Raw genomic sequence first — 24224 nt, 5'->3', positions numbered from 1 at the left:
TAGAGACTAAGAATGAGGGAGGAGCGAAGTCAGGGAGAGAAGAGTATGCAGCCCAGAGTGAGAAAGTGCTATTCCACAGGACCCATGTGAAAAGCTGGGAGTGGTGGTTCATATTTATAATCCTGTGCTGGGGAGGTTGAGAGTGATGGATCTCAGGAGCTCTCAGGCAGCCAGGCTTCTGAACTGTGACAGGTCCTGCCTCAAGAAGCAAGAAGCAAGGTGGGCAGCATCCTGAGGAAAGACACCTAAGACTAACCCCTGGCCTCCCCATGTGTGTGCACTCACATGCAAACACTCTTCTTCCGCCACACATACCCCCAGCAAGACTCCCCTTTTAGGACTCACATCCTATGACTGTAGGCTGTCCTCCACATGTGAGAAGTTTTAGCACCTAGCACACATGGAAACGCAAATGTCTTAGATGGCTGGGGAAGAGAGACCACAACCTTGGTCAAGTAAAAGGATGCTTGAGAACACTTTGGCTAGCAAGTGTTTGCGATGCCTTCCCTTCTTGCTCTTTAGCCAGCAAGAACTTTCCATAAAATGAAGGTGAAGGGACAGGCCAAGGGCACTAAGCGGTTATTAGGGTGTGTGTGAACTCATTCCATTACAGGATAATAAGATCCTTGGCCTTCTCAGACTGTTTAAAGCCATGCCTAATCTTTCCCAATTTACATCTCTCTGCCTCACTCATTAAGTACCCTGATCCACGTGGCTCTAATGCCTTCCATTAGGAGATACTCCTGTAAATCCATATGTTCCTGTATTCCTAAGCCCTTGAAGAAAAGCAGAAACAAAAGAGATTTACGACAGTTGCAGGACCGTGTAAATGAAGACACTCAACAGGTTGAAGAGCCAGGCCAGATGGCGGCACTTAGACTCTGATGTTCTTAATTAAGCAATCTGCTCACCGGCATCACCAGCAAGAAGCCTGGCATGACAGGATGGCTGTCCTCATTCCCAGCCACCTAAGGCATTTCCATTTCCATGCGTGCTATGTTCTAAAAGAATCTTGTGCCTGGAGCACAGCCTGCAGTCATTAGAATGTGAGTCCTGAAAGGGAATCTTAGTGATAGGGGGTGGTACCTCGTATGTGGGGGACTCTCTTGCTGATACCAGCCCAGCATAATTTCTTCTTTGGGGGTTCAGAATCACCACTTCCCAAGGCCAACAAGAACACCAAATCTTCTTAGACCCCATGTCAAGTTCAGTCATGTGACATACTGCAGACCTGGCCCATGCAGTTGGTCATGAAATGCTTGTTGGAATGCCTGGGAAAGAAAGGCTCTGGGTGGCTGAGATAGAAGTAGAAACAGAAGAGGTCCCATGGACATCTTGGACATGTCTGAGAGTAGAGATTGTAACAGACACTTTAGAAAATGGAGTTGAGAGATGAGATGATGTATTGCTTGATAACTGTTGTTATATATAATTCCACTATGTTAAAGTTAAAACTTTCCTCTTTGATTTAACAGAAAAGGGGAAATGCTGTGGAATAATGCTTTTGTACACTGGTTTAATAAAATGCTGATTGGCCAGTAGCCAGGCAGGAAATATAGGTGGGATAAGGAGACAAGAAAAATTCTGGGAAGAGGAAGGCTGAGTGAGGAGATACCAGCCCGCTGTCCAGGGAGCAGCATGTAATGGCACACAGTAAAGCCATGGAACATGTGACAACATATAGACAACAGAAGTGGGCTGAGTTTAAGTGTAAGAGCTAGTCAGTAGTAAGCCTGAGCTAATGGCCATACAGTTTTTAATTAATATAGACCTCTGTGTGTTTACTTGGGTCTGAGAAGCTGTGGAATGCGTAGGACATAGGAAAACATTCAGTTACAATAATGGGTCATATTGTGATATCATTAAATCACCTAAACCCAAGTTTTCCCAAAGCCAACTCAAACCTAGAATTTTTTATTATGGGAGATGGTAACTGTTTGAATTGTCAACTTGACACAACCTAGAGTCACCTGGAGAGACAGACTTTCTGAGGCATTATGTAGATCAGATTGGCCTGTGGGGGCATGTCTGTGGGGATCTGTCTTAATTGTTAATTAATACAGGAAGACCAGACCATTGTGGGCAGCCCTATTCCCTATGCAAGGGGTCCTGAATAATATGGAAGAAGGAAAAATATTAACTGAGAGCAAAGAGAGGTGTATTTATTCTCCCTTTGCTTTATACTCACTAGCCTCTTGAGTCCCTGGTGTGACTTCTTCCAAAATGATGATCTTGGGATTCAAAGACGAATAAATTCTTTCCTAAGTTGCTTTTTGTCAAGGTGTTTGCCATAGCAGCAAAAATGAAACTAAAGCAGAAACTTTACACGTTCTTGATGGACCTGCGTAGAGTTGAGGCATAGATTACAACCAAACAGCCCTGACTAGCATGCCCTTGTTACAGGAATGAGGGGCAGAGGTCCAGAGAGCTGACAGGTCTGTATTTCAAATAAGAAGTTGACTGGAGTAAGATTCTTTTATGGGATCTCTCCCCCATCTCACCAGTTTCTCTTCCCTCTCTTCCCCTTCTCCTCCATCTCCTCTTCTCTTCCCCCTCTTTCTCCTCCCTCTCTCCCCTCTCCTCTCTGGCTCTGTTCTTGCCCTTATCCCACATTGCCCTCTCTCCCAACCAATTCTGTTCTGATATGTCTTGTTTTAACCATCCCCATCTTTCAACTTCTGAAATGTCTCCCAGGCCACCTGGGCCCTGCCACTCTCCTCTTCCATCTGCCTCCTGTTCTGAACTCCCAGAACTCCAACCTCACCCAGCCTCACATGGCCCCTGCCGGTATGCCACCTGAACTGACAATTCAGTCTTAGCAATGGATTCCCAAGTCTTTGGTCAATTATGAGTACATCCACAGAAGTGCAAATGCTGAGTTACATGGTAACTGTTTCCTTGTCTAATAACTGTCCAGCATACTTGCCAAAGAGGCTGCATCTTTCTCTTCCCACTGACGGCCTAAGGGCTCCATATTCTTATTAACAGTCATCATTCTACTGTTTTATCTGGGCTACAAGGTGGTCTCTTTTAGTTTTGCTGTGTACATCCTTGATATCTGATGCCAAAGGTTACTAACCCAGGCCTCTCATCTCCTAACACTGTCCCGTTTTCTTCACCTAAATAATGGCTGTTGTCCATCATAGCAATGACATATGATTTATCCAGGGCACATTGCTTTGTTCCCATGAGAGCTTGGAGAACAATGGTGGTAACTTCATAAAGGTGAACTGAGAGGTCTGTAAAGAGCAAGCAGGATAAACAAGAAAGACCAAAGATATGGCAGGGCCCCAGGGAAGCTACCATTGTTCCGGCACAATTTCTGGAAGCCAGTATTGCAGGGCTTACTATAGATGAGCTGTTAGTCAAAGTCCTTCACAAAGATTAACAGTTAATCTTCCCGGCAACCCGTTGTGGTGCCTTCCATGACCATTTTCTGTTCTCAAAAGGGAAGCATAGGAAGTTTTTTTTTTTTTTTTCCTGTTTTCTATTTTCCAATGTCAAATGACTGGCTGACCTTAGATATTTTAAAAACTTTTATATTACCTTTCTCGCTCCCCCTTCATCTTCCTCTCCCTCCTCTCCCTTCTCCCACCTCTCTCTGGGTTGTGGCAAAAACACATGTACCATGGCCAGTGTGTGAGAGGAGACCTGGTGCGGTCCGATCTCTCTATCATGTGGGTTCTGGGGATCCAGTTCAAGTCTGCAGGCTTGGCAGCAAGCATCTTCACTCACTGAACCATCTTGTTGACCCTGACCTTGCATGTGTGAACACATGCAGCCTGCCTCAGGGTGCGTCTATGATTAGAACCTGGGTCTGCTTAACAATCAGAGATTTAAGAACATAAAACAAAATTCGCAAAGCTGATGACAAATGTCTTCAGTTGAGTACTTCAGATCACAGTGAGCTGCCAAAGAGGACACACCCAGAGGGCAGTTTGTTGAAAGGCTAGCAGGGGGATACCTCGGCCTGTGTGTTTTATTCTTTCTGCTGCTCAGGAAGCATAGGCTGAGAGAGCTCCATCTGCCTCATTGTCCCTCAGGTGACAAGACCTCTTCTTCTGTCCCTTTGTGTATTTCCTCTTCTTCATAGTAAAACTGAGGAGCTGTGTCCACTAGAAAGATCCAGAAGCCTTTCCCCTCATCTCTTCCTTGTGGGCGAATGTGAGTTCATTCCTTAGCATACAGCCTTTCAGTTATGATTTCCTATTTATAATGTAGTTGTTAATGATGCACCCATGAGGATCTTGATAAACATTAATTGGCTGATTACAAGGTCTCTAAAAATACATTGATAGGAGGGAAGTGAAGAAAGAAGAATATGCCATTCTTACAGTGCTCTGTTGCAGCAGAATACTGTTCACATGGAGAGGTCCATGTCCCACCCCAAAAAATACTCAATGACATAATGATAGACAGATTTAAGTACCACAGAGTAACTTCCCTTGGCATATTGTGACAGCTTAAAACAGAGACAACACTTGAAACTTTGACCTTTCTCAGCTCTACCCACACTGCAGACCAGGTGCCATTAAATACTCTTGCTCCTCAGTCAGTCTCTCCGTAATTAAGTGTAATTTAGAAATATGGAGGATGGCCATAAAATGGAAGCCTCAGGAGTTCCCTACAGGTTTCTACTCTCCAGAATAAAAGAACATAGACAGAGAAAAGCCAGCTAGATCTCAGCAAGGATGCATTTCCCACAGGCCAGGTGAGAAAGCCCATCATCTGTCACCATCCCATTGAAAATTTTACAGCAGGGTCAAAGGGGCCTTTGTCTGGACATTTAGTTCACTGACTGTGTGCTTCCCAAGTTAGGATGCAAAACACCTCTCACATCACTTTTTCATTAATTGCCTTCATTTTTCAAGCTCCCTATTTGATTTATAGTCAATTAAAAACACACTGAAAAGCCATGACTCCCGTATGCATTAAGTACAAATGTGATTAATGCCATACCAATGATTCCCTGGATGACCTGGCAGCTGACCAAGGTTGGTAATACGGTGGCATGACCAGGCAGCATCTGGGTCAAGGGTATATATGGGGATAGTGGGAAGCCAGGAACAGAGGGATCATAGGAAACATGTCCTGGCATCAATCCAAAACCAGGAAAAAGAGTCATTTTTTCTATATTATAGAGGAAGATTGAATTTAGCTCTGAGTGTTAAAAAAAATTGCTGTGGAGGCTTTCCTTCACCTAAGTTGATGAAAACAATGATAAAATTAAATGACAAAATTCCTTAATGTTTTACCATCACCATCAACCAAAACAATGGGACTCCAGACACAGGAGACTGAAAACCAGTGCCTTAGAGTCTTGAGTTCAAATCTTTTTTTTTTCTTTTTTCCCAAGACAGGGTTTCTCTATGTAGCCCTGGCTGTCCTGGAACTTGCTCTGTAGACTAGGCTGACCTCAGACTTACAGAGATCCACCTGCCTCTGCCTCCCAGGTACAGGGATTAAAGGTATATGCCACCATCACCTGGCTTTGAGTTCAAATCTTGACTCTTGCAACTATAAGAGATATCAGCTTGAGTAAACTGCTTCACTTAACTCAGTCTTAGGTGTTCTCATCTGGAAAAAGGTCACACAAGAATATCTTTCCTCTAAAGGCTGTTGCTAGATTCCAAGGTGCTGTGGGATGGTCTGTATGTCAAATGCTCTGATTGGTCAATAAATAAAACACCGATTGGCCAGTGGCCAGGCAGGAAGTATAGGCGGGACTAACAGAGAAGAGAATTGAGAGAACAGGAAGGTGGGAGGAGACACTGCCAGCCACTGCCATGACTAGCAGCATGTGAAGATGCTGATAAGCCACAAGCCATGTGGCAAGGTATAGATTTATAGAAATGGATTAATTTAAGATGTAAGAACTAGACAGCTGGAAGCCTGAGCCATTAGGTTTAAACAATATAAGTCTCTATGTTTATTTGGTTGGGTCTGAGTGTCTGTGGGACTGGCGGGTGGCGGGTAACAGAGATTTGTCCTGACTGTGGGCAAGGCAGGAAAACTCTAGCTACACCAAGGGCCTCTTGATAGCTGGGAACAACACACAAGGCCAGGGCTCAAGACTTCAAACAGTGCACAGATCAGCATGGCCACTACCCTATGTCTCCATGTCTCTCGTGTATTCCCATCCTGCCTCATTCTGCATGGCTGTAGGGATTGGCCTGAGGAAGACTGATGACTAAATGGAAAGCATGTTTTGCTAAGAACAACAGGTACACGCCCTTGCTTTCATTCTCAAGTGGACCAAATCTTCTCCAGGGTCTCTGGTTTCCCCTGAGAAAGTTGCTTCCTCTGTGGTCCCTTTTGTCAGGAGTTTTATTTTGTCTTAATGCAATAATGCCATCTTGTTAGCATCTGCATAGTGAAGGCTACTAGCCTCCCTTGCTCCAAGTCTGCTGATGGATCAGAGTATGATGGCCCACATTACTTTCAATCTGAGATAGTTAGAAATCTTGGGTATCATACTCTCCTACACTCTTTCTTGACCTCCAGTCTGTCTGTCATACTAGAAGGAGAGTCAGACTAATTGTACGACTACACTTCACTGTGGTAATCACTCTGTGCAGCTTTGTGTTTGGTTTGTGTGTATACATATTAGGGGGTATAAGCAGTAGAGGATGAAACTATGAAGACGAATACAGTCCTGGTAATGTCCGGGTGACCAATGGGATGTCCATTCTGGACCGTAGATGCTGAACACTCCTACCAGCAGAGGCTGGGGTAATCACAAACATGGTATCCCCTAGGGAACTCAATAACCACAGATCCCTGTGGTGTTGGGAAGGTTAGTTTGAGCTGGCGTGAATGAGGCAGGATGTTGCACTTGGTAACTTGGTGTTTCCCATTCTGGTTAGGTACCTAGGTAGCCACCCCAGGGTGCTGCCTTCTAATTGTATTTCCCCCTTTCCTTGTACTTCTCATGGACACTGGAAATAATTCCCCTTCCCAGTTCGCCTTTCAAGACTTAGATGAAACCAAAAAAGTTTTGGCCAAGTTATGATGAGCTCGGGGGCTTTGCATTGTACTCAGAAAGATCCAGTAAAAGAATACCGCTGGGTACATTAGAAGAGAGAGTGGGATGCCATGTTTTGATCCCAGCAGCTTGTTGAAAAATGGCCCTTTAAAGAAGAAAGCAAGTCTAGTTAGCAGTGAGGGGAGTAGAATAAAGAGTTATTTGGATGTGAAGGAAATAAAAGGCTTTAGAACAACTGAAGGGAAGATGTACTGGAGTGAACAGTGAATAAAATATTAGGGAAATAAAAGGAGTGAGGTGACCATTAGTAATGGTTAAAGCAGGAAAAGGCAAGTCACCAGGAAGCAAGGAAAAAGATGAAAAAGGATAAAAGGAAATAGTACTGTCAGAACAAAGAAAGCAGGAATCCTGGAACAGAATAAACACCCCCCAGAACCCCAGAAAGTGGAACACAGAAGTGGTTGAATGCAAACCCCAGATATGAGCAGAGGTGCTCTATCCATCAGGTAAAGGGCCAACACTTCAGGTGACTTTGTAAAACACTACAGTGTGCAGTCGATTAATTGATTATGCTGTAACTCTGCCTTGGTAACATAAAAATTCGCAAGGACTTGCAACCAAACTTCTTTAATTTTTAAAACATTTTTATCTGTTCCTCACCCCCCCCCTCTCTCTCTCTCTCTCTGTGTGTGTGTGTGTGTGTGCGCGCGCGCGCGCGCGCGCGCGCGCGCGCTCGTGTATATGTACATGGCACAGCACATGTCCGGAAGTCAGAGGACAACTTATAGGAATTAGCTCTCTCCTTCCACTTCATGGATCTTGGGCACTGATCCAAGGTCCTCAGCCTTGGCAACAGGTGTCTTTACCTACTCAGTAATCATGCTGGCCTGTAACCAAATTTCTTAACTATTACAAAGAAAGAAAGCATACAAAGTGCATACATCATGAGCAGGCCCAGGATCATGTCACTCACCTACTTCTTCTTAACCTCCAGCACCCAGACAACATCAGCTTTTATTTCTATATTACCGAAACATCGTAAATCATTCCATTTATCTATAATATGTAAATTCAAATAGCCAAGCTTTTTTTGTTTTTAACTTTCTGGCTCTGTTTGAGTTTTTTCCATTTATCATCCAGGTGTTAGTTCACATCAGCACGTAAACCTCTCAAAGTTGGTTCTTTACACTTTTTCCAAGACAGAAGGGTCTGTGCTGAATCTTTTAAGATGCATAGAAGGGGTTGTTGGAGAGATGGTTTGGGGGTTAAGAGCATATCCTGCTCCCCCAGAGGACCTGAGTTTGGTTCCGAGCACCCATGTCAGGTGGCTCATAAGAGGTTCTCCCTCCAGAGTGGTTTTCAAACTATGAGTCATGACCTCTTTAGTGGTTCGAACAATCTTTTCATAGGGGTCACCTAAGACCATCTGAAAACACAGATCTTTATATGACAATTCATAACAGTAGCAAAATTACAGTCATGAAGTAACAACAAAAATAATTTTATGGTTGGGGGGGGGTCCTCCACAACATGAGAGACTGTATTAAAGGGCTGCAGCATTAGAAAGGCTGAGAAACACTGCTCCAGAGAATCTGGTAACCTTTTCTGGCCTCAGTAGGCACTGCCACTCTGGTGGACATAGCCCCACACAGGCACACACACACAATTAGTTAAAAACAAATCTTTAAAATTGCACAGAGCCGGGTGGTGGTGCACGCCTTTAATCCCAGCACTCAGGAGGCAGAGGCAGGTGGATCTCTGTGAGTTCAAGGACAGCCTGGGCTACAGATGAGTTCCAGGATAGGCTCCAAAGCTACATAGAGAAACCCTGTCTCGAAAAACAAAAACAAAAAAAATAAAAAAAAAAAATAAAATTGCACAGAAAAAAAAAAAACTGATGAGTAAGAAGAGAGAGTTGGGGTGGAAGTGCCTGAAAAGTACTGGAACTGTCCATTTTATACTAAAGGCTTTGACTTTCTCATTATGGGTGGAATAGATTGGGCATTTCTCCTCTTGAATACTCTGGTTGTTTGAAACAATTTTCAACAGGCACTCTCCAGTCTCCACAAGCTTTCCTCCCCAGCTAGACACAGTTAACCTCATCCACAGACTACTCAGAATAGACTCCATTCCCTGTCACCTTGGGAGGTTCTTACAAGCACCTAGCCAGCGCTTGTATTTTGCCTCCTTGTATTTGCTCCTTGTATTTTGTCTTAGTGACAGATATGGACAAGCAATTTCACTAGAGGGGCTAATCAAAGTTTGCTGACCCAACATCTCACGCACAAACACAACATTTTAAACTGTGATTGATTCCCATATCACTGGGTTTCCCTGAGTGTGTTGTCATAGATAATAAGCCTGCTCTCATTTAGCATTTAGGAGCTTACACAGGAGCAATGGCCATAACCAAGTTAATTACTTAGGGGGTTAAGACCACACACACACACACTCGCACACACACACCTCTGATATTGGAATGTACAGTATGGTACAATTTAAATTAAAAAGTCTCCTAAACTATGATTGTTCCTAGCTCCTTGGTGGTGAATTGGAAGCTGTTTGATGTCATGAAGATTATAGAAGCAATCACATTTATGGGCCTGCTTTGCATACCAGTGCTATTAATTTCCATACTGAGGGTGGCTTTGCATTTCCCAACATGTTAACAGTGATGCCATTTGGGATAATCACTTGGAACAAGCAAACAAACAGAAAAAAAAAAAAGGAAAGCAAGAGACAGAGACGGGCAGATGGACAGACAGACACAGAAATGAGGGAAGAGGAAGGTCAGAATGTTTGTCATCAAGCAAGTTCTACTCGAAATATATTGATTCATATCAGTGCAGAGATCAAAGGGCAAATGATTGTTCCCGATGGCCTGACCCCGGAGTCACACTCGGAAACACGGTTACTAGGAAGTTGTATCTTGGGACTCACTTCTTGTGCTGGTCTTGTACCTTGTCACTAGACTCTAATTGTCATGGTCTCATTTTGCCAGGGTGTTCCCAGCCTTGGAGACCCTGACGTTCAATATCCCAGCATCATGGCTATGTTCCTTTAAACCCTTATAACAGGTACCAGCCTCCTAGAATATTCTGATCAGTCAAGCTATTTGATGCACACATCATCCATGTCCCACAGAAATGGGGCTGGCACAAAAGGCTACCCTAAGTCTGTAAGAGCAAACACATATGCAGTCACCCTATTTACAGGTGCCTTTGAGCATCTGACCAAATTAGGTCACTGCTTGCATATCTATTATCCTCAAATATCAAAGAATGGGGGTCTGGAGAGATGGTTCAGCAGTAAAGAGCACCTACCTCTCTTGCAGAGGACCAGAGTTCAGTCCCCAACATCCACATAGGGCGGCTCACAACCATATGTGCCTCCATTCCAGGAGATCCAATGCCTTCTTCTGGCCTTTTCAGGCAGCTGCACTCATGTGCACACACATACACAAATACAGCCACATGATTAAAAATAAAATAAATCTTTAAAAATGTTCAAAGAATGGCGCTCAAAAGTCTATAATTAATTGGTTAGCTCTACCATCAATTTCAAACTCTAGTGTTTAAAAACGGCATTCACTAGGCATTTGTCTCCAGGCTTTTGTTCTCTTAAAGGTAAAGTGAGATAATATTGGTGTTAAGTACAGTGCAGGATTGTAACCAGATCGGAGAGACGCACATTTTCAGGAAATCAATTGGAATTGAGGGAATTTGACTTTAATCCACAGAAGCAGCCAAAAAGATTTGAATCTTTTTCAAGATCATCTTATCGGCTTTGAGAACAAGAGTTTTTGATTCCTATGTCTACAAATTCCCAGCCGCCAATATCCTGCCCTCAACATTATTTTGATCTAATGCCGCATGTGAGAAAAGCCAGGTAGAGCAGCAATCTATAAGAAGGCAATGATTTTACTCTTGGGTCTGCCCTGTGAAAATAGAATTCATTCTCTCCACACAGCACAGAGTTACCCTGGAGGCTGGCAGTCCCCCCTTCTGGGTGTGGGGCAGGTGGGCTCATTGGAGACAAAATACCAAGAAGAGATACACGCCCTGTATTAATCCACAAGCTGGAAAGTCTGTCATTTGATTGAAACAATCCACCCAGGACCAAGCAGTGACGTAAGAAATGTGACCAGAAAACATGAGGAAATCCCACACCCTGAGATATGTTCAAACAGCAGGGAAGTCCACATGAGTGGCCCCGGAGCATCTTGGGATGGCTTACAGTTTAGAACAGGCTGGTCCTCGATGAATTCAGCAGGCTGCTGGATGTGTATCACCTTCTGCTGGAATCCAGGAGTGCAGTCCAAATCGTCTGCAGCTGTTACAAGGAACACCTGAGGAAAGGAAGCAATCAATATTTCAACAGCAGCCAACATGTTTGCCCTGCTAACTTTCTCTTCCTTTTAACAAAATCTGCAACTTTTGGAAATGAGCTGAGGTTTCAGTTTCATTTCCCCAAACGAAGAGGTAAGTTGATGCACCTCTCAGGGCTGCCAACAGCTCATTTTTGGCAATGAGATTTTTTTGGAAGATGCAAAACTAGGAACAGGTGCTGCGACTTCCATTAAGTTGAAGTTAAAGAAATAATGTCGTAAGAGTTTTACACCTGCTAAGAATCACACTATGGTCGCCATGTGTGAAATTTCAATACAAAAAATGTCATTTTCTGGTGACGCCTGAGTTAAAACCAGCTTCATGTTCATACATGCAAAGGAACGATGTCATCTCCAAAAAGGAGGAAAAAGAAAACAGAACTTTCCCTCTGGAGTTACTTCTAGAAGTACTGCAAGGTCTGTTGGACCTTCACCCTGGTCTACCATGATGGCGATGAGCCACAGGTGGCCACCACTCACCAGCAGTGTGGCTGACCCCACACTGAGGCATTGTTGGGTATAATATTGTCAACTGGACACAAACCAGAGTCACCCTGGTAGGGGTGGCACCACCCATAGTGGGCTGTGAGACACTGTCTTGATTGATGATGGAAGTGGGAGGGTCCAGCCCACTTTGGGTGGTGTCACCCCTAGGCAGGTGATCCTGACTCAGCAAGCTGGGAGGAGCAAGCCAGTAAGCAGTATCATCTCCCCTGCTTCTGCTTGACTTCTTGCCTTGGCTCTCTCGATGATGGACCACGACCCAGATATGGAAGACAGATAAACCCTTCCCTCCCCAACTCGTTTCTATCAAGCCACAGATAGAATCTAAACCATCAAAAATAATTTTATAGTAATTGTGCATTGAAACGATAACATTTTATATATGGTGGAAAAGAAAAGCGGCTGTTGTAATTAATTTCACCGGTTTCTTTTCAGTTTTGCAAAATTGGCTTCCTGAAAATATAAAATGTGCAATTCTCTCCAAGGCCTCACTTTTGTCCTAGGGATGTCTTCTCATCATCTGTCATTCAAAACAAACAAAAATAAAACCTGGGCTATACCGTTGTAAAGCACTTTCCTCCAAGCAGGGCATGGCCATTGCTGGTTTGAAAACAGAGCAGCTACAATGATTACCCCTAGGAGACACTTATAAGATTGGGCCCACCAGCATTCTCATATATGGGTGGGGAGCGGGCAGAGGTGCTTGGCTCATAAAGTGACATGCTAGGAGGCTCACAAGGTACATGAAGTCTCTCACCCAAGAGGATATGTAAGTGTTAACCTTTGCTAAGAAGGGTGAGGACCAGGCCAGGTGGTGGCGTACACCTTTAATCTCAGCACTCGGGAGGCAGAGCTAGGTAGATCTCCGTGAGTTCGAGTCCAGCCTGGTCTACAGAGCGAGGTCCAGGACAGGCACCAAAATTACACAGAGAAACCCTGTCTCAGAAAAAAAAAAAAAAGGGCGAGGATATCTTTGGGTGCCACATGCTCCTCTAAGTAGCCCCAATTATTCTCACTGGCTCATCAAGCCAGACTTGGGTGGAATCTGTGAGTGATCCATGTGGGGTTAATAGACAATTGTTCATAACTCCCCAGAAATCACTTACATGCTTTGGGATATGAAAGTATATGATGCCCTCTGGGGCAAGGTCTAACTTAGATAAAAACAGACTTAAGATCTATAAGCAGAGACTACCATCTCCAGGGAGAGAGGCCTGCCCTGGGGCTCACCTGTGTACACCCAGCATCTACATCACATACTCACACAGGCCTGCTTCTGAGGCTTCAAAAGCAAAGCCAAGATGTTTGAGCCCTTATCACACAGCAAGTCCTGAGCTAAGCTCACTCTGAACATAATCTGGGATAGTCTCCCCGGCAGCCTCATGATGCACAGACAGGTATATTTTGCAAAAGACCTGAACTTCTAGGAAGAAAATTAACTATGCCCAAGATCTACACATACATGGGTGGAGTCAGAATCTGAATCCAAGTTTAACTGTCCTCTGACCTGTCTCCTGGAAAGAGCCTTTTTCATTTCCGACCCTCAGACCTTCTCTCTAGGCTACAGACTATATAGACCTCTTTGGAGGTCGCATATCAGATATTTCCATTATGATTCATAGCAGCAACAAAATTACAGTTATGAAGTAGCAACAAAAATAATTTTATGGTTGGGAGGGGGTCACCACAACATGAGGAACTGTGTTAAAGGGTCTCAGCCAGCATTAGGAAGGTTGAGAATCACTGCTATAGAGACTGCTTTGTTTTAATTTTCTAAGCTAGCTCTCCAAAAAGTATAAAAGGCTTCTCTAATCTGAGCTGAAATTTTCATCACTGAATCCTTAGACATGTAACATCCCCAGGGGCAGCCTTCTGGTGATGGTGGAGGAGGGGATTTAGTTTACACAACCCAGCCCCCTGTCCTTCAAGATGGCTGGAGGGTGTATGATTGGCCTGCGGGTTTCCACCTGGGATCACACTCCAGCTGTGCACCGTGGTGGGTGTCTGGCTTGATAATTCAGGTTTCACTAGTCACCTTCTATCCTTGGCTGATTTCCCCACCCCTATCCATCTTTATCTGAATCCAGCCCTCCAAAGATTTGCACTCAAAACTTTGATTCAGCACTTGCTCTTAAAGAAACCGAAGTCTGAAACCAGATGTTGTATTCTTAACCAGGACACATCAGCAGTGTAGAAAGCACATTTTCTTCTCTGCCCGCAAACTCCAAACAATATACAAAAGGTTGGCCGCTGAGGAGCGGGGGTGGGGGTGGGGGTGGCTCTACTGTGAATGCCAGCCTTCTGGGAAGCACTGAACCCCAAGGAATAGGAGCAAGAATCAATCTCAGGAGGTTGATGGTGTGGCCAGGCTGAGCCACTTCAGAGGAACTAAGGGTGGAGAAGTCACCACCCTGCCTGACATCATCTTTCTCAAATCAGAGGAGGAGGGAGGACACCATAGCTCAGTGTTTGTGCAGGTCTGCCTGCAAGTGTCCCTGTGTCCGGAGACTGGGCTCTGGTTTGAAGCCTTCTCAAGCCATCATAAAGCTGACATCCTAAGTGGCACATTTGCAGAATGCAGACTTGGAGCTCAGAATAATTTGCCGGCATTGTTGCGAGCAGAAAAATCTATAACCCGCTAATGCTAATTCAGTTAAACAGAAATGGGCGAAGGTCACACCTTGTGCCTGCGATTATACGTTAACCTCCTAATTGGCTAATTCTGCCCTCAAATCCCAGACCAGTCAACCAGTCACCCCAGACATATTGAGAAAAGCACAATTTCCCTAGGGACACTGAGCTAGTCATCCAGGAGGGAGAAATTCTGGTTATATCAAGGAATAGTTATTTCTGCCTGAGTCTCCATGTTTTCTGTGCTCGGTCCTTGCCCTGATTTCTCGACAGTGTCTGTTCAGGATACTTCTAGAATTCTAAAAGAAAAATCAACCTTTTGCATCTGCTGACTTCCAGGTAGAGTTGGAGCAATGGTAGACCTTCCAAAGGCATAGTTTCATTTTTGTGAATTTGGGGGAGGGGGTAAGTTATCTACCAGTCAAAAACTAAATAGCTTGTGTCCTACTTAGGGTTTCTATTACTGTGATGAAACACCACAACCAAAAGCAACTTGGGGATGAAGTGATGTGTTTGGCTTACACTTCCAAATCACTGTTCATCACTGAAGGAAATCAGGGCATGAACTCAAGCAGGGCAGGAACCTGGAGGACCTGAGGCAAAGGCCATGGAAAGGTGTTACTTACTGGTTTGTTCTTCATGGCTTACTCAACCTTCTTTCTTATAGAACCCAGGACCACTTGCCCAGGGGTTGCCCCACCCACAATGAGCTGGACCCTTCCTCATCAATTACTAATTAAGAAAATGCCCTAAAGACTTGCCTACAGCCCAGTCTTATGTAGGCATTTTCTCAATTGAGGCTCCCTCCTCTCCAGTGACTCTAGCTTGGGTCATGTGGGCATAAAACTAGCCAGTGCAGCTTGTAAAATAAAGTGTTACTGCTATGCAAAGGAGATGACTTAATTGGGTAAAAGTGTCACATCAGGTATTACTTCAGTCTGTTGTTCAAGTTATTAGTTTAGCTCTTGAGATTCATTAGACTCTGTTACACCAGGTCCAGAGCATTAGTTTGTTTTCTGTTGCTGGGATGAGACACCAATCAAAAGCAAGTGGGGGAGGAAATGGTTTATTTGGCTGATAGGTTCAGTCCCTCATTTAGGGAAGCCAACAGGAACCCAAGGCAGGCACTGAAGCAGAGGCCGTGATGGAACACATCTTGCTTCCCATGCTTTACTCAGCCTGCTTTCTTATACAGCTCCAGACCACCTGCCCAGGGATGGCACTGCCCACAATGGGCTGGGCCCTCCCACATCAATGCCCACAGGACAATCTGATGAAGGCAGTTCCTCAGCTGAGGTTCCCTTTTCCCAGGTAACTCTGGTTTGGACCAAACTGACAAACACCAACCAGCCCAGCCAGGGACTTTCTAGGGAAGCCTTGCAGTGTACCCTTCCAAAGTGTGGTCACCAGGACCATTTTCCTTGTTCCAATTTGGTTGGCCTTTTGCTGATGGATTTGGTGTGCTCGGTAGATGCCCTGCACCTCTCTTTTCTCATCTAGGAAACATGAGGAGTGAGATGTGTGTGGGCTCAACAAGATGATTCATAGAATGTAATTAGGAAAGTGTTGCCCAGGAGAGGTGGTCGATAGACGTTAACTATCGCAGTATTATGGTCCAGAAGAGGAGAAGGGCATTAGCAAATCCTCATTTAAATAATCGACTAACTAAAATGAAAATCTAAGTTGAAAGGAAAGCATGACATCCTTTGGGACTATTTCAAAGCTGGGTGGAGGTGCTAACCTCATCTAAGGACCTCAATAAATCCATCTCCTGAAGAGGAACTGCTCTGCCTTAAACTTGGGAATGAAAGAGGTTGAGCAAAGGGAGAGGAATGGACACTTAACTCTTCTTTTTTCCATGTATACATGGGATCTATGTATGCATACATGCATGTTTGTACGTGCATGGGCACATGTGTGTGCCTGCACATGTGAGGGCCCGGGGTGATGAGTGTCTTCCTCGGCTGTTCTCCATCTCATGCGATGAGGCTGAATCTCTCACTAGGGTCCAGAGCTCACTAACTCTAGACTAGTCAGTCTCCCTTGCTCCAGGGACCCCCATCTATGCCTCCTGTATGCTGGAATGACAGGCGGCCATAATACCCCTCGGTTTTTATATGAGTTCTGGGGGCTGAACTGCGGTCTCCATTCTTGAGCAACAAGTACGTCACCTTCTGAGACCCCTCCCCAGCCCAAGACTTACTGCTTCATCCAATATAACCCACTTTCACATGAGTCATTTTGTGTCTCTCTGGTAATGCTGCAGCATACCTTGAAATCACACAACTGCATTTACAGTAGAATCCAGACTAATAGCACTTCCTAAAGCCAAAAGTCTCCCTGCTCAGTCATCAAAGAATGCTCTAGGTACTATCTGCCTTCTCAGAACTCAAGCCTGTGTCTGCAGGTGATCCTGTCATGGATCCCCACTCTCTGATTAAGTGTGGAGCAGGCCACGGACCATCATCACTTAATGTTGTAAGAATTAACACCTGGCCTCCTTCCCTAGCCAGGTCGGCCTTTTCTGCAACACAATTCAGTGTCACTGGTACAAAGATCCTCCCTGGACAGAGTGCTCCACACCCTATGGAGCTTTGTTGAGCAGAACCTATGAGCACTCCAAATATATCATCACTACCATGGCAATAACGGTCTTTGGATACGGTTCATGTGCTCATTTATGCATTAGTGCTCCATGCACATAAACAATAGGTGCAGATGCATCACTGTGAGCATGGCAACTATCGAGTTTTATAATCACCAAAGGATACCCATTATTTGAAAATTACCGTCAGTCTGCTCTGGAAGCAGATTCATGTCCTAGAGAGACAATAACCTCGGGTCTGAGCTACAGGGTTCAGTACAAATCCCAGCTCGCTCACTGGAGTCACCCCGGGTGAGTCACCTGTGTCTCAGTGTTCCCAGATGGAAAATGGGAGAAATGGTGGTGTGGGGCAGGTTATTGTGAAGACTAAGTGAGATTGTTGCAGAGGGCATAGCCACACATCGATTGCTCACACGTCTTCATTGTTATCTCTGCACATTACATTTAAATGAGTGCATGTAATTTGCTGCTGTTCCCAGGGCAGTCAGGAAGAGATGTTATTAAAGTACTACTTGGTGCTATTAGAAAACCGCCCAGTGGATAATGGCTCAGACCTGTGCAAACAGAAGCAGCAGGAACATGCATGCATCCAAGAGAAGAACAGAATGGGGCATGTGCATGTCAGTGTCCTGCAGTAACTGCCCCTTCCCTGCACTGGCTGAGCAAGGAAGGCTACTTTTGTAAAAGGATCCAAGTATCCTTTAAGGTGGCAGCAGCTCAGAGCTCTGTCCTCCCTCCAAGAGTCCCTGCCCTAAACTCAGGACCAGAACCAAGAGCAGGTCATCAGGTCACCCTCTTGACACCTGACTCTCCTTGTGGCACCATTTTCCCCTACAGCACAAACATTCTCTCTTTAAAAAGGGGTGGGTATGTTTATCCTGACTGGTGCTGTTTCAGGAGCCTAGCCAACTCTGAAGCTCCCTTCTTGAGGAAGGAATTCTCTCGGTCTCTCTCTCTGTCTCCATCACTGTCTCTTTCTCCTCCGTGTTGTGGTGTGTGATGCTCCATCTTAATTGTCCTTGATGGGATTTAGAATCACCATGGAAACAAGTCTCTGGACAGGTCTAAGAGGGATTAATTAGATTAGATGAACTGAGGTGGGAAGAACCACCCTAACCTAGGTGGTACTATTCCACAGGCTGGGGTCCCAGGCTTGGGGGTGGGAGTACCAGCCTTCATCTCTCTCTGCTTCCTGACTGCAGTCGCCACATGACCAGCGGGCTCACACTCCTGCTGCCTTGACGTCCCCATCATGAGGGACTGTGCACCCTCACATTGTGAGCCAAGCAAAACCCTTTTCCCCTGAGTGGCTTTTGTCAGGAGGCATTTTGTTCTAGCAAAACAAGAAACTGACGTAAATGTCAATCAGAAGCACTCGGGGTGGACCTGGTCAGCAGATGTGACTAGCAGAGAAGCAATGCAGTGTGTCATAGAGAAGAATCCTCCTGTTGCATGGAGAGGACTTCTCAGGGCTGCCCCGTGGCACCACATCACTAGGCCTAACTAACTCCCACCCCCTGGCTCCCTGGCACTCTCCCCTGGACTTTCAGGTATCTGAGTTATCCACGTGCACTTTAGACTTTAGAGACTGACTCTGGAGCCAAGAGCCTTCCTTGATGTGAGTCTCTGGATGAGTCACAAAGGTTACACACACCTTGTACTGTTGGTTCCATTGCAATCATTCTGACCAGAAATCAGTGACTAACATGGTGAGCTTAGGATGATTGTGGCCACTGCAGCCCAGGTGCTGAAATGTCCCATATGATCCCTTCCTCCTTTAATGAAAAAACAGAGGAAGAACTCTATGATGTTAGTATCGTCCAACAGAAAGCACACTGACTTAATTAAGGCCCTATGCAGAACACAGACATCCAGGGGAGGTGGCTGGCAAGGAGCAACTCCATTACCATGGGCCAGTTCACTGAGGTCTGTACATGTCTGTCCCAGAGCTGGCCTGGCTGGTGCTACAATGAACAGGCACAGAACCTGGGCAGAGAGCTTCCAGGCCCCAGGTTCTGCAAACCTGTCCCAGTGGCCAGTGAGAAATAGCAAGACAGAAAGAATCAGATTAGCACGGCGAGTCCAAAGCAGCATAAATACAAAGAAACTCCCTGCCACAAATAATGATCTCATGGGCTGTGGACAGCCTCAGATCTCATCTTCCCTTAAGCCAGTTTCCCGATATTATTCTTCCAGACAAAGCTGTTTACATCTTCCAGGGCTGTTTTCCTAGGAGTGACTCACTCAGTGTTTGCTATTAGCCTGGATGGACAGGTGCTTTCTCCCTGTCACAAAGCACCTCAGCTTTGCTCTTGTCTGAGTAGCTCTGCAGCAAGAGTTTGGAGGGCCTTAGGCTCATGGGAAAGAAAGGCTGCTCTCTCGGTCTCTAACTTGCAGGGCACAAAAATGATAAAGCACTGTATTTTGATTGAGTCTTTATCCTGCCAAACACCGAAAGCCCAGACTGCTGAGAGGATTCATAAAGGCCCACTATCCATGGACAGCCTAAGAAGACAGCAGTCCCAGGACTCTCATGCACACACTCACACACATACACCTGCACCTGTCTGCACACCTAAGCTCCTATTATTGACACTCTGCTGGAATCTAACTCCCTCAAAACGTTCTTGGTGTTTTAAAGCTGCAGGAATGCAAGCAGCTGCTACCTTCCTAGCTGTTAAGGTAACAAATATTTAGAAATGATGTTGTTGTTCCCGTGGAGACAAGCCAGAGTCTGTTTCTTGTCCCTTGGTGAGTCCTGTGGCTGTTTAGGTGCACAATTTGAAACCAACACCTTGGACCTCATTTCTGATTGAGTGAAACTGGGCAGCTTTTCCTCAAGTTAAAAGGGAGTTAACTGTATGAATCTGAAAAAGAATGAGACCAAAGGCCGAATTAATACAAGTCTGTGTTGTGGGATATCTGTGCACTGTGTGAAAATGTATTGCTGTGATTGGTGTAATCAAAAGCTGAACAGCCAATAGGCAGGAGAGACTAGGCGGGATTTCTGGGAAGAGAGAGAGAAACTGGGAGGGGGAATCTAGACATGTGACTTCGCCAGCAGACTTGGAGCAAGTCATCCTAGCAAGTGCCATACTAAGAAGAGGTAACCCAGCCATGTAGTAGAATGTAGATTAAAAAATATATATGAGTTAATTGCACTATAAGAGCTATTTGGGAAAAAGCCTAAGCTAAGGCCAAGCTTTCATAATTAATTATAAGTCTCTGAATCATTATTTGCAGAGTGGCAGTCCATAGATAGTCTGATAAAAAGTCTGCCTTCTGGCCGTGAGGCCATTTCTGTGGCTTTTAACAAATGGGTCATCTGTCCATGTTGTCTTTGGGAGATGCTACATAATATTTGTTGGACTCAGTTGCTGAGATGCTGAGATGAGAATCAATATATAGGGAATAGAAAAAAATGAGAGACCCTCTAAAATGTCACCACCCTGGCCCTTAGACCCTGAGAATATGTTAGGTTACATATTTCACAGAGGGATCCAGGCTGGTTACCTTAGAAGATGTAGAAGGATCCAGGAGCCTTCTTGTCCCCTGGAGGACAAGGATCTTTGAAAACAGGAAAGTGAAAATTGTGGAAGTGAAGGCACAGGGACACCGTGTAAGAGGGACCGGAGCAGCATTGAAGACGGGGGACACACAGCAGACAGCGAGTTCGCTCCGAGTGAGGAAAGCAAGTAGTGCCAGAGGATTCTCCCCAGAAGGACTCCAGAGGGAAGGGATCAATACCTCAACACTAGCAGTAATTCTCCTAAATGCTTCTCTCCTGAGCACTGATCGGCATAGATGGGGTTCCTCCCTTTCCAATCTGCTCTTGTGCCTCAGTGAGTGAGCTCCCTGTTTCGTTGATACCTCTGGACTCTTACTTTTCTCTTGAGACAGAGTCTCCGTTGGTCTCAGACTCACTGGCTTCAAACTCATGGAGCTAAGGGTGACCTAAACTTCTGGTCCTTCTGCCTCCACCTCCTGAGGGCTGGGTTTGAAGTGTGTACCACAGTGCCCAGTTTTATGTGATCAACATTCCCAAACCTTTCAATGTTTGTATTTATTATTTGTTTGTCTATGCATTTATTTACTCATTTGCAGGACTGGGGGTTGAAGCTAAGTATCCTTGCATGCTATGTAAGATCTTTAGTCCTTAGTCAAATTTCAAAATTTTTTATTATCTGCTAGTTTCTGGGTCAGATGCTAGAGACTGAGAAATGGACAAAGTCTTTAATAAACATCTGGGAGGAAAGAAAAACATACGTAATAAATGTAGTGTAATAAACCATGTTTCATTCTGAAGAGAACTAGCAAGTAGTTGAAGGTGAAGACACTTGAGCTAAAACAATATAGGTTCTAATCCCAGTCTTGACACTTAGCTGTTGTGGGTCCCTAAGACAAGCTGCATTCCGCTCCCCTGTGCCTCTGTTTCCTCATTTGTCTAGCAAACGAACGGATCTACTTGTTTAGATAGAGAGGCCCCTGGATGAAAAGGTTTAGAACAGTGATTGGCTTCCTGCATCTGCTCCATGCGACCAAGGCTGTCATTTGTATTATTCTCTTGCAGCACGTACAAGGTGCGGCAGAAACGTGGGGGAAGGGATAAGGCACTTCTTAGGGGAGAGAGGAGGCTTGGACCGCATCACAGATAAGACCATATTGGAAAAACGATTTGAAATTTTTCAAGTGGCAAACTATGGAGAAGAATGTTCCATGCCGGAGGTTTGGTAAATGTAAATGCTGCACTGCCGGTTCAAGAGACGGGAACCTCTCCCACGGGAACAACAAGCTATGGTGTTGTTCTCAGGATGATTGGAAGGTGTTTTGCCATCTCAAAATGGGATTGAATTGGTGAGGCTTGTCTGCCTCCAACCCAGCCAGAAGCAATTCAGTGAAGTCAGTTTTTTGTGTAAGAAGAATTAACTCTTACTGTTTAAGGCTCCACATTAATCAAGCAAGCTCAAATGGAAAACTCAACAGGGAAATAAAGACCCACAAGAATGTGCTTCAGTGCATTTAAAGAAAAGCTGTGCCTGTCTGGTGTGGCTTAGAAACCATGTCACTACTGTCCAGTCATAAGGTCTGCAGTGTGTCCACAGGCCATGAGCATTTGGGAGAATCTGTTTCCTCTCCTTCCCAGCTCAGCCTCTGATATCCATGGCTCAAGGCCTCCTTCCTCCATCTTGGAAGCCATTAGGAGAGTGTCTCAGTCATTCCTGTTTTTCATTCTTTTTTTCTTCTTCTATCAACATCATCTTTCTGCATCGCACTGCTACCCAGCTCCCTCAATAAAGATTGCTATGGTCAATCTTACTTCTCTAGGTCACCCAGATGACATCCACACATTCTGTGAATTAGGGTGTGAAGATGTGTTGGGGCTGTTAGTCAGCCTACAATATGTGAAGTGCTTGTGTGAGGGAAGGTAAAGTTCTACAAATAGACCTGTACAAGTCCAAACTGTCCATGGTGATAAGTATCAGCAACTGGACAATATCTATAATCACAAAAAGAAGAGCCTTGGGTATGCCTGTGAGTACAAGCATACAAGCTTCTCTCTCTCTCTCTCTCTCTCTCTCTCTCTCTCTCTCTCTCTCTCTCCATCTCTCCCCTTATTTCTCCATCCCATTCCTCCCTCCTCTCTCCCCCTCCCCATTTCCCCCCCTCCTCTCTGCTCCTTGAGTATGGATGCAATGTGACCAGCCACTTCAGGGACACCCCCATCCCATGAGGACTCGTGAGGCAAAATGATCCCCTCTCCCTTAAATTGAATTGTCAGCTTTTTTATCACAACAAGACAATTAAGAAAACGTCCTTCCACGATCCCTCCCATTCCCAACAATATTTACTATTGATATCAGGGAAATCTCCAGAAGACTACGATGTTTAGAAAAGACACATTTCCAGACCCAATGTTGTGTCAATTTAACAACCAGACTCTGACCTTTTCTAGATTAAAAATAATTATTATTCCTCCTTGGCCTTGCTGCAAAGTGGAACATTTTATTCTAACTGTGACACACCATACTTTCTTCTCTGCCAGGCATTAGACAAGATGTCAGATCTGTCAACACATGGGCAGGTTTTTATTAATTATCTTTCAGAGGCAAAGTCCTTTTGGTGATTTTTTTTCACACAAGGAAAATTCTTCTATTGAACTAAATGTCTATCTTGTTAAATGGTTGTTGCATTTTCCTTGCAAAAGGTTCTTATTCGAGAAAGTTCCAGAAAAGAAAGAATGAAACTTGGCAAAAATGGCACTGAAGGCAGGAAATCTATTTAGTTCCAGCATGCCACAAGTCCCTCAGGATAAAGGAAAAATCTGCATTTCTCTCTTTAAAATCTAACTGCATCTTGTACATTAAACAATTGCTCTAGATCAGAAGGCAATGCAAGGACTGCTCTTTAGATGCCAATGATTCATGTTCTCATGGATTCATTCACTGATATAACATTCATTGGTTCCAGCTCTGTATCAGTGCTAAGAGAAATACAAGTCAGTAAGGCCCTGTCCATAGCTCTAAGGAGCAGCAGTAATAAGAATGGCTGGCACTGACATACTTATTCTCTGTGATGTGGGAGGTGTCAGGGCACGGAGGAGGGGGGATTTAAGGAAGTGGGTGGGGGGAGAAGTTGGCTATTAGACCACACCAATATGGCTTATTTTGCTCATGGACCCTTCTGTTTTAAACACAAGGTATCTACTAGGAGGGACCACACACTGGCTCTTCCAAGCAACGACTGAGTACCAATCAGAAGGACTCAGATATCTCAAAACTGAACAATGGTTAAACAATTCCTTGGGTTCTTTATCAACTTTATTTTTCTTTAAAGTGAGAATTTTTTATAAAGGTAAGAAGTGAAAAATGTTCATTTGAAGCCAGGTCTCCTGGACTGGAACTTGCAATGTAGATTAGACTGGCCCATAGCTCATAGAGATTAGATAGCCTCTGCCTCTGCCTGCCAAGTGCTGGGATTAAAGGCATGTACCGCCATAACTGGTTTTCTAGCCCTTCACTCCAGCTCTGTGGGAGGATGAGACATCAACATAGCAAGTTCAAGGCCAGCTTGGGAATCTTAGTGAAACACTATCTCAAAAAAAAATGAAAGAA

General features: G+C 44.7%; 1 protein-coding gene across 2 annotated transcripts in view; it reads right to left on the bottom strand.

Annotated features, from left to right (window-relative positions):
• Cdh13 (cadherin 13) overlaps positions 1-24224 on the bottom strand; it is a 1016171-nt gene that overhangs the window by 786857 nt on the left and 205090 nt on the right. For both annotated transcript variants that reach the window (XM_006986350.4, XM_076572196.1), the window contains exon 2: positions 11222-11333. In XM_006986350.4, coding sequence (XP_006986412.1) covers positions 11222-11333 — 112 coding nt within the window. The remainder of the gene's footprint in view (positions 1-11221; positions 11334-24224) is intronic.

This window comes from Peromyscus maniculatus, chromosome 5 (genome assembly GCF_049852395.1).
Source record: "Peromyscus maniculatus bairdii isolate BWxNUB_F1_BW_parent chromosome 5, HU_Pman_BW_mat_3.1, whole genome shotgun sequence".
Taxonomy (NCBI): Eukaryota; Metazoa; Chordata; class Mammalia; order Rodentia; family Cricetidae; genus Peromyscus; species Peromyscus maniculatus.
Note: the sequence above shows the minus strand (reverse complement) of the source record. Positions and strands in the feature narration are given on the sequence as shown.